Below are 11,907 nucleotides of genomic sequence, written 5' to 3'. Positions count from 1 at the left end.
TTGTGCAAGAGGTGGCCCCAGGGAAGAGGTGGGGGCTGTCACATCGGGTGATGCCAGAGCTCCTTCTTTGCACGGATAAACCTGGAACGGCTCTGCAGGCTTCTGGGGCAGCTGGAAGTGTCAGTCCTCGGGCCTCGCCGCAGACCCTTGCCCTGCGGCGGCAGCTCTGCCCTCCAAGGCCTCTGCAATCCCAGTCCTTCCTCTCCCCTCTGCGGTTGCTGCGGCTGCGGGGAGGTTTCTGAAGGGCAGGATGCAGCTCGGGGCTCGGTTCCCCCTTCGCTGCTCTTTGGCTGGGAACCGGCCGCTGCAGACTCTCTTGCCGGCCTGCTGGATCCGGAGCGCTCGGAAGGCAGCGAGGCTGCAGCTCCCACCTTCCCATCACGCAGGTGAGAGGAGGCCCAACCTGCAGCGACCACCACACCACGGCGGGACCCTCCAAAGTGCCCAAACCAGCTCAGGCTTATTAATTTGATAGAGAAACAGGAAAGCCACGCTCTTCTTCCATGTATCTGCTTATTCAGGGAATGGGACAGGAGGGTTGCGCTGGCCTGACCTTCTGTAACACCCGTGCAGGCCCTGATAGTCAAAAGGGTCCCTGCAGTGCGTCCCGGAGCCCCAGAGTGCACAAAGCAGGTTTCTTCCTAGGCGCTTTGCAAGGCCGGGTTCCTCGGCTCCGCTGCAAACGGAGCCCTTCCTCCCCGCAGCAGCCGCTGCGCTGGCCTGACAGCCCCAGAGCTGCCTCTGTATCTGCAAAATCTCATTATCTTCCCAAGCTGGCGCAAGCCGAGGAGCCGGCTCGGGCTCTCCTCCCGGCCCGCCCTGCACCCATGCGGCTCATTTATACCCCAGGAAGGTGCCCGAGCTGCTCCAGTTATTCCAAGCGGCCGTTCTGCTTTTCTGGCAAACAGCTTCACATTCTGCAAAGATTTTTCCTCTCCACCTCCCTTCCCGGCTGGGCTATTATGGCCCGGAGGGCCCCGGCCCCTCCAGCACAGCACAAGGGTCCCCGCCGGTAGCTTTCCCCATCGGGCAAATATGACCATTTTTTTCCTGGTCCTTGCTCTCTGTCTGACTCCCAGTAGCTTTTTACCCTTTGGGCATAAACCTTGTAAAAGACCTTTCTGAAAGTCAGAATAAATCACATCACTCAGCTCTTCATTACCCACTGCTTTCTAAAAAGTATATGAGCGAAATAGAGTTTTGCTTTGCAGAAACTATCGTGCTGAGATATCCTGTCACGTCGCTGCCTTCATTTCTCCGTCATCTCAAGTCATTAGCCGGATTTTGAACTTTCCCTCATTTTAGCTCATGCCTTTTAAAACGACACCCGAGTTCACTGTTTTCCGTCTCTCTGCTAGAGCCTCCCTGCCCCAGGTTCTTGTTAGAAGCCATATATTATTTCAGCTCTTTAATGAGGATCTGGGGACAGATCCTGCTTTTGGCTTTGTGGGTCTCAATCCACATTTATGCTATTTATTGGTTTTGCCAAAGTCCAGCTTTCTCCATGATGCTGAAATAAACTCATGTCCTAACAGCTGCAATGGAAATAGGGCCAAATTCTAATCTCAGCTTCGCTAGTGCAAATTGAGAGGAAAACCTGCTGATTTTGGTGCTGTTACTCCAGTTCTGGCTTCATTTATCCAAGGCCAGACTCTCTTCCATGCTCAGCAGCAAATAACTCATGCAGATGGCAGCAAATCTGAGTCTTAAAAGGTGATGAAAATGTTGTGGGAACGAACGGAGGACCCTGAGGCCTCTTTTAGCAAATAATGGAGCATGCCAGGAGGGAGCCAGAGCTTGGAAGGAGGCAAGAGCACACGCTCCATCCTCAGCTGGTCTGAGCTCACACCGCTGTGATTTCCGTCCCGCGCGGTGCCGAGCTCCTGCCGCCCCGTTTCCACCCTGCACAGCAGCCTCACGTCCACCCCGCACCCGGAGCAGCAATTTCCAACTCACCTACAGCTCTGCCCCTTCCCGGGGCAGCATGAGCTGCGGCGGCCGGTCCCACGGAGCCCCGGCTCTGCTCCTCCTCGTCCCCGGTGCTGCTTTCCCCAACGCGTTCGCCCTGGGCCGGGCGCTCGGAGGCAGCGCGTGCGGCTCAGCCGGGGCAGCTCTCGGCCGTGCCCTGCGCCCTGGCCCGCAGCAGCTTCATGGGGCTGCTCCTGTCCCCGGTCGGCCGCGCTCCCACCTTCCCAGAATGGGCTCCGCGGAAAAGCCCGGCCACCGCGGCACCAGGCCCGGCTGGGAACGGGGCTCCGCGTCCCTGTGGTCCGAATGCGGCAGTTTGGCAAACGCTCTGCGATCTGGATGTGGGAGAAGTCAAAAAAATGTTTCTTATTACTGCCTCTTCCTGCCTGGCTTTTCTCCACCACTCCCAGCTAATAAAGCATTTCCTATTGCTGAGCACACATCCACATTCAGCCTCCCTTCCTCCCGCGCACACCGGGCCCCAGCTCCATCCTGGTTGCTCTCCCTCATCCCATTCTTCCCACCCTGTCCTTCACCGAGGGCTTTCTCTAACTTTTACAGCTTTCCAATTAAAAAAAAAAAAAAAAAAAAAAACAGCACTTGAGCTGCCTGCAGACAAGGGAGCACCATCACGTCCCCTCCACGGGCACCTAAAGGTCTTTGTGCCTGGCAGAAACGTGGCTGGTTGACTTGGTTGTAGCTGGTCTAGGGATGGTCCAAAGTGCTGCAAGACTTGGTGCCACATTAGTGTGTGCTGCCAACACGAGCCAGACGTGGCGATGGGAGGGAAGAGGGTTTGGACTGGGGCTCCTGGAGCTGTGACACCGGGGGCTGATAGCAAGAGATGCCCTGTCTGTGAGGGGTGACCACCAGGAGCAGAGCTGGGCTGGCATGCATCACAGGGTTTGATAGGTGTCCCCTGCAGGGCGCATCCTCCATGGGACAGGGGCAGTTCCCATGCAGCATTAGAGATGGCACCACCGCAAGACACACTGTCCTCTGCTACGGACACTGCAGCGTCATCCCCGAGACCACACAGCCGTATTAGCCAGCGTTGGGACGTTAACCCCGGTGACATTCCCACGGCGGGAGGATGGGGCACTTCCTGCTGCCCCAGCTGGCCCCGCAGCTCCTTGCCGGGGACACCACGTGTGGCCAGCGCAGGCTTCGGCGAGCGGAAGCAACGCTTCCCCTTTTGCCATTTGAGACTCATCCTTTTGGCCATTCCAGGTCCAGCTGCTTCATGCTGCTTCCATCTGCCTTCTTCTTCCTCTGACATGTTCCCAGAGCCTTCATCCAGGCTTCTGGCTCTCTCCCAGGTGTTCCTTTCTGCAACCTTGACCAGCTTTTTGGGATAGGTGGGAGAAGGGAGCCAGCCACACTCAGGCTGGTGTTGCATCCTCTTTCCTAATGAGGTTACAGGGCCTGACTTATTGCTCCTTTCCTCATTTCATCATGAACCTGCACTGCACCCCTTGGCCCTCCCTGTGGCTGGGACAGCTTGGCTGCTCCTCACCCAGGAGAACAGCACTGAGCAGCAACACAGACAGTTTTGAGGCCTCGTTCATTTCCACTCCTCCAATATCTTACCAGTCGCCTCTGATCTAAAGAACAAAATAAACAAAGAGCAACATAAATCCAAAAGGGAACAGGAATGACCTTCATCTGCAGCCTCGTCTATGAAAGGCTCCTATTTACTGTGGGATTCTTGTCCCCTTGCAAGCTTGGGGCGGGGGCGGAAGGAATTTTGTGGAGCCGGCATCCACGCATGGGAAACGGGCAGTTTCCATCAGATAGGAGCGGGCCGGCTGCTGTGCCGACCGAGAGGAAGTCTGTGCCTGCAGACGCGTTATCGCGTTAACCATCTTCACTCCGCCGCACGGGCCTCAGCCCTGCGACTCTCCGGCAGCTCCTCCCAGAGCTATTCCTGGATGGCGCTCGGGCCATCGATACCTCTCCGGGCTGCAAGAAAGTCCCTGCAGTGAATGCAAAGCAGCAGGGCTGTACCTGTGCGTGCCCATCCAAACCCAGCTCCAGGTGCTTCTATGGCATCAGGGAAGCTGGAGAAGCAGGATGGGGGACGCCAAGGCCAGTGCTCTGCACAGGACCAGCAAGGAAGAGGAGGAAGGTCAGGGCGGATACTAGGGCTCAGCACAAGCTGCAAGTCTTTCCAACCACAGTCAAGATTTCCCTGGCCAAAAGCTTCCTCCAGCGTGCAGAAAGAAGCGGGTGCCAATATCCTGCTCAGACCCTGCTCCGTGATCACAGATAGCAAAACATACCAGAAAATACGAGGTGCCACCGGGGCCAGACAGGGTGAATCAGAGCCGGGCGGCGAGGCCGTCGGCCCTGCCCACCATGGCGCAACCGCCCTGCCACCCCCACCAGCAGCTTCGTCCCTCGCTTGCGGCACACAGGGGTGGCAGCAGGATGTCCCTGCAAATGCAAGGAGCTGGAGCATCTTTCCTCCCTGTCATGGGTGCAATTGGGCCCTTTTCTCACCTAAAATAACATTTCCCCCCCACCATGCGCAGGCTGCATGGGGGCAGCTGGGCCACAGCATTGCTCAGCAATGGGGCCTGGGCTGGAGGAGCCACCAGGCCATGGCTTTGCCCCATAGGGACCCCTCCAATGCCCCCCTGTCCAGGGCCTTGGACCCTCCATGCTCCATAGGGAGCACCACAGGGAACTGTCCTGAGCCCCCTTGGGATCCCCCTGTTGGGGGTGGGGTTGTCCCCATAGCAAGGAGGTTTGGAGGGGCCTGCCCCCCCCTTCCCATTGCCCTCAGGACTCTCCAGGGAAGGTCTCCCTGTCTTCTCCATGGAGATGGCCATAGCCAGCCATGGTCTTCCATGCTGGAGGGGAGCCAGTGTGGCCAGAGACAAGGCGTGTGAGAACCGCCTGTTTTCAGCTTATTCCTTAAAGAAAGGAAGTCCACACAAGTACTCAGGGCTTGCATCCATCCTCTACAAGGTGGGAAGCGAGATGCTTCCCACAAAATGGGAACAGAAAGGGTAAAGCGTTACTGCCAGCACACCGAGCAAGCCCAAGGTTTATTCGTTAAATCAATGCTGTTAACATGGCAACCACTTCCATTTTAGTTTACACAGTCACGTTCCATCACAGTCTGCAAGACTGAGATCTCAATAAGATCAAAGAGGCAAAATAAACAAAGGAAAACAGCCCCTTTTGCTGTAGACCTGCTCTCTTCCTCTGTCACAGCCTGGAGTTGGCAATGAGCAGGGTGCAAGTGAGCAAACACTGCAAGCTCTGTCCCTGGGATCAACATCAACCTGGCTCTGCTGCAGCGATACAGGAGACAGCAAGTTGTCCTCCACGATTCCTCCCTCCCAGTCCAGCATTCCCAACTGCTTGGCTGTGGCTCTGGTGTCCATGAGGATTTTTAACCTCTGGTGCTCATGGCCCAGGAGTTCTCCACAGCACGTGGAGCCTCACGACCCAAACCTGGGGCACACAGGCACCACTTGGGCTTTGGAAGCGCTTTGAAGCCCCATGTTAACTGCAGGCAAAGGGTTATTGCCCTGGAGACAAGAGAGACCAGGGCCCTGGGCAGGATGTTGGAGATGCAGGACCACAGTGGGAGTAGGGGCTGTGGGAGCTCAGATCACTTAGGCTGGTTGCACACACGCAGTGTCCATCTCTCATTCCACCCATGTCCTTCGTCTGAGGACATGCCCAGCTGCAAAGGAAATACCCTCTTTGCCATCAAACAGCAGAATGAAGTGAGCAGATCCAAGGGATGCTCTGGGAACTGGCATTGCTTCACCCTGGCACCCGAGCACTCTGCTTAGGGCTTCTTCCCTTTCTTCTTTTTCTTCCCACTCGCTGCTTCCTCAGCTGCTCTCTTCTCCTCCTTCAGCTCCTTGTATCGCCACTTGGGTGGTTCCAGCAGGTTCTTGTCCTTGGAGCGATGCGTCCTCTCCTTGGAGGCAGGTGGGGAGGAAGGCTTGGTCAGTTTGATTTTGGGGATTTGGTCTCCAGGGAAGATGCTGTTCCTCCACAGCAGCCTCCAGGGCAGGAAGCTCCGGAGGCCGGTGATGGGGCGATAGGGTGACAGCAGCCTGATCTCTGACACAGCCTGCCCATTGCAAGAGGATCCCCCGGCACTGGAGCATGAGCTGGTTTCTGACTCGGGGTCCTGCTCCGGCGTGTGCTCCTTGAGGATCTCTGGCACAGACAGCCTGCGCTTCCCTACTTCCGGGGGACTGTTGGGGCAGATGGTTTGGCAAGCGGTGGCTACAAAGGGACTGGCCAGGCAGGTGGTCATCCTGACCATGTGGTCCATCACACCATCCTCCTTGGGGTCATGGGGGATGTTGAAGGTGAACACAGAGCGGATCTTCTCCGACAGCCTCTCGCCTCTGGATTTGGGGCTCAGGGCCTTGGCCACCAGCTCGGCCAAGGCCGGCCACTCCGGCAGGTACTGGCTGCTGAACTGCTCTGCCCGCGGGCGCTGCAGGAGGCTCCGGATCTGCACGATGGTCTCAAAGCGCCCTGTGAACTTGGCCCAGTCTCTGGCCGTCTTTCCCTTGATATGATCCACCGCTTTCAGGTCAGCTCCTGAGAACATCGGGATGCAAAGAAACATCACAGAACATTGCTGAGCATCACAGAGCACAGGCATGGACACAAAGCAAACACAGCCGCAGGAAAAGCCTGTGTTTCACCCAAAAAACCCTGAAAGTTTCGAGAGTTTGAGGGGAAGTGACCAGCAGGTGTCAGCCGTGACCCAGGGCTCCCAGCCTTGGCTCGGAGGAGCCAGGTTGGCTCTCAGCTGTTCAAGACTAAAGCCCTACCCAAGACCAACCATGCACAGCGAATCACCAAATAGCAATGAAGCCCTCACACCCACGTAAACCTCGCTGCAAGAGAGCACCAGTGCAAACTCCCCACGTTTTTTCTACAAATGCATGCTCCAAATCTTGCAGAAATCCACATAAAAGACAGTTGCCATATACAAACCAGACATGCCATATACAAACCAGGAGGCATGCCAACACGTCCAAATAGCAAACAGCTCCTCTCAGGAGGATGTTTACGTCTGCAAAAACTGTGTCTTACCCCCAGATCCCTTGAGTTATCCAAGATGGACTCACCGGCCAAGAGCAGGGCTGTCACACAGTCCTTCCTCCCCTGCACCGCAGCCTTCATCAGGGCAGTCAGGCCGCGGAAATCTCGCTTATCAACCTCGAGCGCTGGGTAGTAGTTCAGGAGATAGTTGACTATTGTGATATGTCCTTAGCAATCGGAGAGAAGCTGCATTAGAGGCTTGACAGTCCATGAGTGATAACTGCTTAATGCTTGCTTATAAAAGGAATATTTAGCATCTGTATTTTATGAGGACAAAAATGCAGTCTGTTATAGAGACCTGGACCTAAAAGATCCTGTTTTTCAGCAGTCTAGGTAATGAAATGCAGAGAACATTGTCAGCTCACCAGCTGCTTTGAGCAGATAAAGCAGGAAAGAATCCAAAAATCACCAATTCGAACTACAGAGAAAGTAGGAATAAAAGGTGATCCCCACTTTAAGTTCCCACTTTGCTTCCCTCCAGGGTTCATCAACAAGGGCTTATGCCAAAGGGAGCAGCATTATTCTGCGGTAAGGAGAAAAATACATAAAACTGGTAGAAGATTCAGGCCCTAAATGTGTGATTTATCAGCTTAGACCTTTTGCTGATGTAAATCACTGTAGCTCATTTGGCTTTATTGGAGAGCAGTTGGATTAGCTGAGCTGAGGGTCTGGCTCAATCGCTGCTTCTACCACTAGAAACAATTAATCAGGCAGGACAAATTGCAGGGCCAAGCGGACATTACTGTGGGAACTTCCACTTTTGCATAACCTAGCCACTTGTGAAGCCATGCTGACATAAACCATGGACTTGGATGGGGTGGGTCACTTTTGGGACACCCCTGAAGTCTCCAGTTTTTTAGGGACCTCACAGGGGAGCACAGGGAGTTGGTTATTAGTTATGTCACTTCTGGGGATGGGTCCAGGCGCAGTGCGGTGCCTACCTGCTTGTGCTGCCACCATCAGCGCGGTGTTGCCGTCATTGTCCTGGTGATTGATGTTTATGTAGGGACATTTTCGCAGCAGAGGAACGATGTCCACAAAGCCCTGGTAGCAGGCGACCATCAGCCCGTTCTGCAGAGGAAGCAGTGCTCAGACCAGGCTGTTGGCACCCTGCCCTTGCCACCGCGATGCTCCCCACGGCCCAGCCCTTCTTCCAGCCCCACGTGGGGGCTCCCACAGAACCATTCGAGGTCTTTTATTCCCAAACCAGAATGGGAAAATGTCTGATAACATGAGAAAAGTGACATCTGGGTCTGCTCAGAGGACTGGTGCAGAGCCAGGACACCCTGGGAAGGCTCCACTCACCACCCCCTCAGCCCCATGGCTTCCCCGGCATTTCCACCCAGGGTCCTTCTGTAGCTGCTTTGGAATTCGCCTGTCCTTGGGAAAACCCTGTTTCTGGCAATATCACGGCCTGACCGTCACTCACCCTCCCGTTGATGTCCAGCTCCATGGCCTCGTGCCTGCCCACCCCCTGCTCCAGCTTCTCGTGCAGCAACTTGGCATCGTTGCGGAGGCAGCACTGGTAGAGGCTGAGGTCCTCCCCGCTGCCCGGCCTCACGGAGAGCTCGTAGCAGGGGTAGACGGAGTCATCAGAGAAGATGCTGCTGGTGTCGGAGGACTCGGGCCCCTCGCTCGGCTCATCCTCTTCCTCCTCCTCCTCATAGTGCAGCTCCGGGTCGGAGGCAGCGGGGTCGGCAGGGTCTTCTCTTCCAGCGCATTCATGGGTCATCCAGCCCGTTCACGGGGAGCGAGGCCAGGTTGGCCCAAGCCCTGCGTCCCCCCGGCTCGGCAAGGCCGCGGGCGCTGCTGTCACTGCTGCCCCCTTCCCCTCGTGCACAGGCACTGCGCAGCGCCTCCCAGCTCCTTGCTGTGGGACAAAGCGTGCTTAAAACTTCCGTCCTCTGCCCATTCCCAAAGGGATGTGGAGGGCCCGGATGCGGCAGGAGTTGGGGCTGCACCTGGGAACCTTCCCTACAGCACAGGGAGAATAAGGAGACATGGCAAGAGCCTTAGATTTGGCTAAATCCACAACCAGAGCTTGTGCAGCAGCATCTGGACAAGTGTGCAGGGCTGAGATCACGATCTAAACTGAAACCGGCCATTAACTTATTAGAGCCTCAGGAAAGAAACCTTCACGGGTCCATTAAATCTTCCCACTGCCCTTAGAGCCCCGCACCCCCCGCCCCACTCTTACCAGGGCTGCTCAGCTCCTCCGTGCCCCTTTCCCAGGCACCATCCCTGCTCCGAGGGCAGCTCCACGAGACTCTGCAACCAGTGGAAACTTTTCCCCTCTTTTAGCATGGAAAGAGGCTTCTGCTCAGGTCCTGCGGTGGCCTTTGAGCACCTAAGCTGTGACAAGCCGCACGTTACCACAGGCTTAGCCAGCCAAGGTACCTTAATTTAAACCGCTGCTTAAAATGGCTCCATGCATGCTGAGCAGGATCAGGGCTGCTTGGGGAGGCTTTGGGGTCCTTAGCTGTATTTTTATACCTGTCTCACCTCCAGGCACCTCCCCAGCCCAAAGCCTCCCTAAAGGAGGGGAGGATGTTTCCAGCTCCCTTTTTATGGGCGTGAATTTGCTGCTCAGGTGGACCAGGGAAATTGCTGTTCTGGGAAGTGCGGCAGGTAAATTAAATTAACCTCTTGATCTTGGGGTGTCTGGGAGCTGTCTCTGCTGCACCTGGAGCTCAGTCCAACACCAGCTGAGGAGCTGCAAAATGCCCTTTCCTGTATTTCCCAGGAAACCTAAAGGCTTCCCTTGTCTTGCCCTTTAAAGGCGTTTTTACGCCCCTTTGCAATCTGTGCATTTTGCAAGGGACAGGGGGAACCGGCCACTGGGGTCTGGGAATTGGCCATTTTAGCCTCTGGATCAGCACAACAACCGCCCCCCCCCCTCTGCTTAAAGCAACCCTTGCAACAGAGTCCAAAATGTCTGTGCTCAGCAGTACCCCTAAACATACAAGCAAGGAGCAGGGAAAGGGTGCCTGCTGCTTCCAAGGAGCTCCCTGCTTTCTCCGAAGCTGCCGGTCCCATCCCGCGCGACACGGGAGCATCCGGAGCCACCGGGCCGCACATCCACGTGCTGCCGCAGCCTGATCTCCGGAGAGGCCGGGGCAGATTTATGGCTTAGGGAGTTATCCGGGGAACTGGGCGCAGCCGCTGAGCCGGTTGCGTAAGGGACGGAATGGCCGGGCCAGCTGAGCCACTCGCTGGGATGGCAGGAGGACTCCGGAGCGCACGGGGAGCGCGCGGGGCCGCCTGGGGGGATTTGATGTGGGGATTTGGTGGGTTTTTACACGGCGTTTCACTGCTCGTGTGGGTTTTGCAGAGCCCACATTTGCCACCAGGGGATGCCCCAGGCCGAAGTCTGCGCTCCGGACGCTGCTGCTTTTCCCTGCAATGGGATTCCTGGTGCATCCCGGGGGACATCGCTGGGGCGAAGGAGACCCAGTTCAGAGGGAAACATTTCAGTTCCTGCATGGTCAGAGCTCTGCCGGGAGAAGGACACATGGAGAGGGATGAGCTGGGAGCATTCGTCACTCCCCAACAAGCACTAAATCACTGCCGCTGCTTGGGAGCATCCAAGCGGCTGGGGGGGCCCGGAAGCGTTTAGGATAAAGCCCTGATGTTTCACCCCTTGGTCAGGCTCCGGCTGGGAATGCCAAGCCCGGTGGTCTGGCCTGGGTCGCTCATCCCTCACCGCCCGGTCATCTCCATCACAAAACCCGGGCGCAATAACTCAGCTCGCAGGGGAAGCGGCGGGCAGTGATTTAAACCCCGCTCGGGCGCTGCTCACCCCGTCCTGCTTCGGGCACAGCCAAGCGCTGGAGCAGCCATTCGTCCCCCTTCCTCCTTCCCGGATGCCCTCCAGGCCATTCTCCATGCACAACCCCAGCAGGAGATGGGGTGGCTGGAGGTTCAGGAGGCACCAGCGCTCCAGCTTGGCACCCAGCTGCATCCAGGCTGGCACGAGCTCCCTGCAAGGATCCCCACACTGCTCCCATGCAGGCGGCTTTTCCTGCCACTCTCTGTCATGCCTGGATACTCGGCTAAAGCCCTCGGTCCCCGGCTGTGCCAAGTCTCCCGGTCCCACTCCCCCGTTATCCCCTTTGTCTCCGAGCCGGGAAGCGGCTCCGCACGGCGGCCAGGCCAGGGCTGAGCACAGTGGGGCCCTGACCCCCGGCACCGCCGTCATCCCGCTAATTAGCCCCCGTCCCTCAAGGCTTGGTGCCGAGTGACCCCGGAGCAAGGGGACGCACTGGGGACCCCGGGACATGCGGTCCGGGTTGGACGCCCCTGGGAGCAGCGGGTCCTGCTCAGGCATGCGACTCCCTCCCTGTTCCAGCCGGCTGCTCCTGCTCCGCTGCCAAACAACCCATTGAGGATGGGGATAGGTGGACACTGGGATGGACACTGGGACGGATGCTGGGACTCTGTGCTTTTTAATTCAGGATCTACAGATTAAAAGCAATAAACACATCGGGAAGGAGAGCTTTCCTGATTAAATTGCAGGCCCCAAGATCAATTGCAATTTCTCTGGCTTTTTTTCTGTCGTCGGGAAGGGAAACGCCAGGGATGACCGAGGAAGAGGAAGGAGGGGGAGGAAATTAGACTTGCTAATCCCCCCGGCAGGGCCCCATGTGTGCGGGGAGCGATGGGGATGCGCGGGCGCGGGGGGGGCTGCCCCCACTAATTGCCTTCCCGGCGCCGCAGCTGGTGCCGGCGCGGGATCCCCGCGGCAAGGACGAGGATCGCGCCGGAGCCGGCAGCGCCGCAGGCTGAGCCTGGCGGCAGCTCGTGCTGCTCCGTGGGGCCGCGGGACCCTCCTTCCCGCGGGAATTCCCA

At 57.2% G+C, this 11,907-nt stretch overlaps 1 protein-coding gene across 1 annotated transcript; it reads right to left on the bottom strand.

Annotated features, from left to right (window-relative positions):
• Positions 1–5,776: 5,776 nt before the first annotated feature.
• Positions 5,777–8,791, bottom strand: ANKRD33 (ankyrin repeat domain 33). The gene is made up of 4 exons (XM_010222533.2): positions 8,489–8,791; positions 8,001–8,130; positions 7,086–7,226; positions 5,777–6,549 (listed from the first exon to the last, which is right to left on the bottom strand). The coding sequence occupies exons 1-4, from the start codon at positions 8,789–8,791 to the stop codon at positions 5,777–5,779; spliced, it is 1,347 nt and encodes a 448-aa protein (XP_010220835.2).
• Between the last annotated feature and the right edge of the window lie 3,116 nt (positions 8,792–11,907).

This window comes from Tinamus guttatus, unplaced genomic scaffold (assembly GCF_059628265.1).
Source record: "Tinamus guttatus ecotype Peru unplaced genomic scaffold, ASM5962826v1 Tinamus_guttatus_pri_ptg000096l, whole genome shotgun sequence".
Lineage (NCBI taxonomy): Eukaryota > Metazoa > Chordata > Aves > Tinamiformes > Tinamidae > Tinamus > Tinamus guttatus.
The sequence above is the reverse complement of the archived record's forward strand: the minus strand, read 5'-3'. Positions and strand labels throughout refer to the sequence as shown.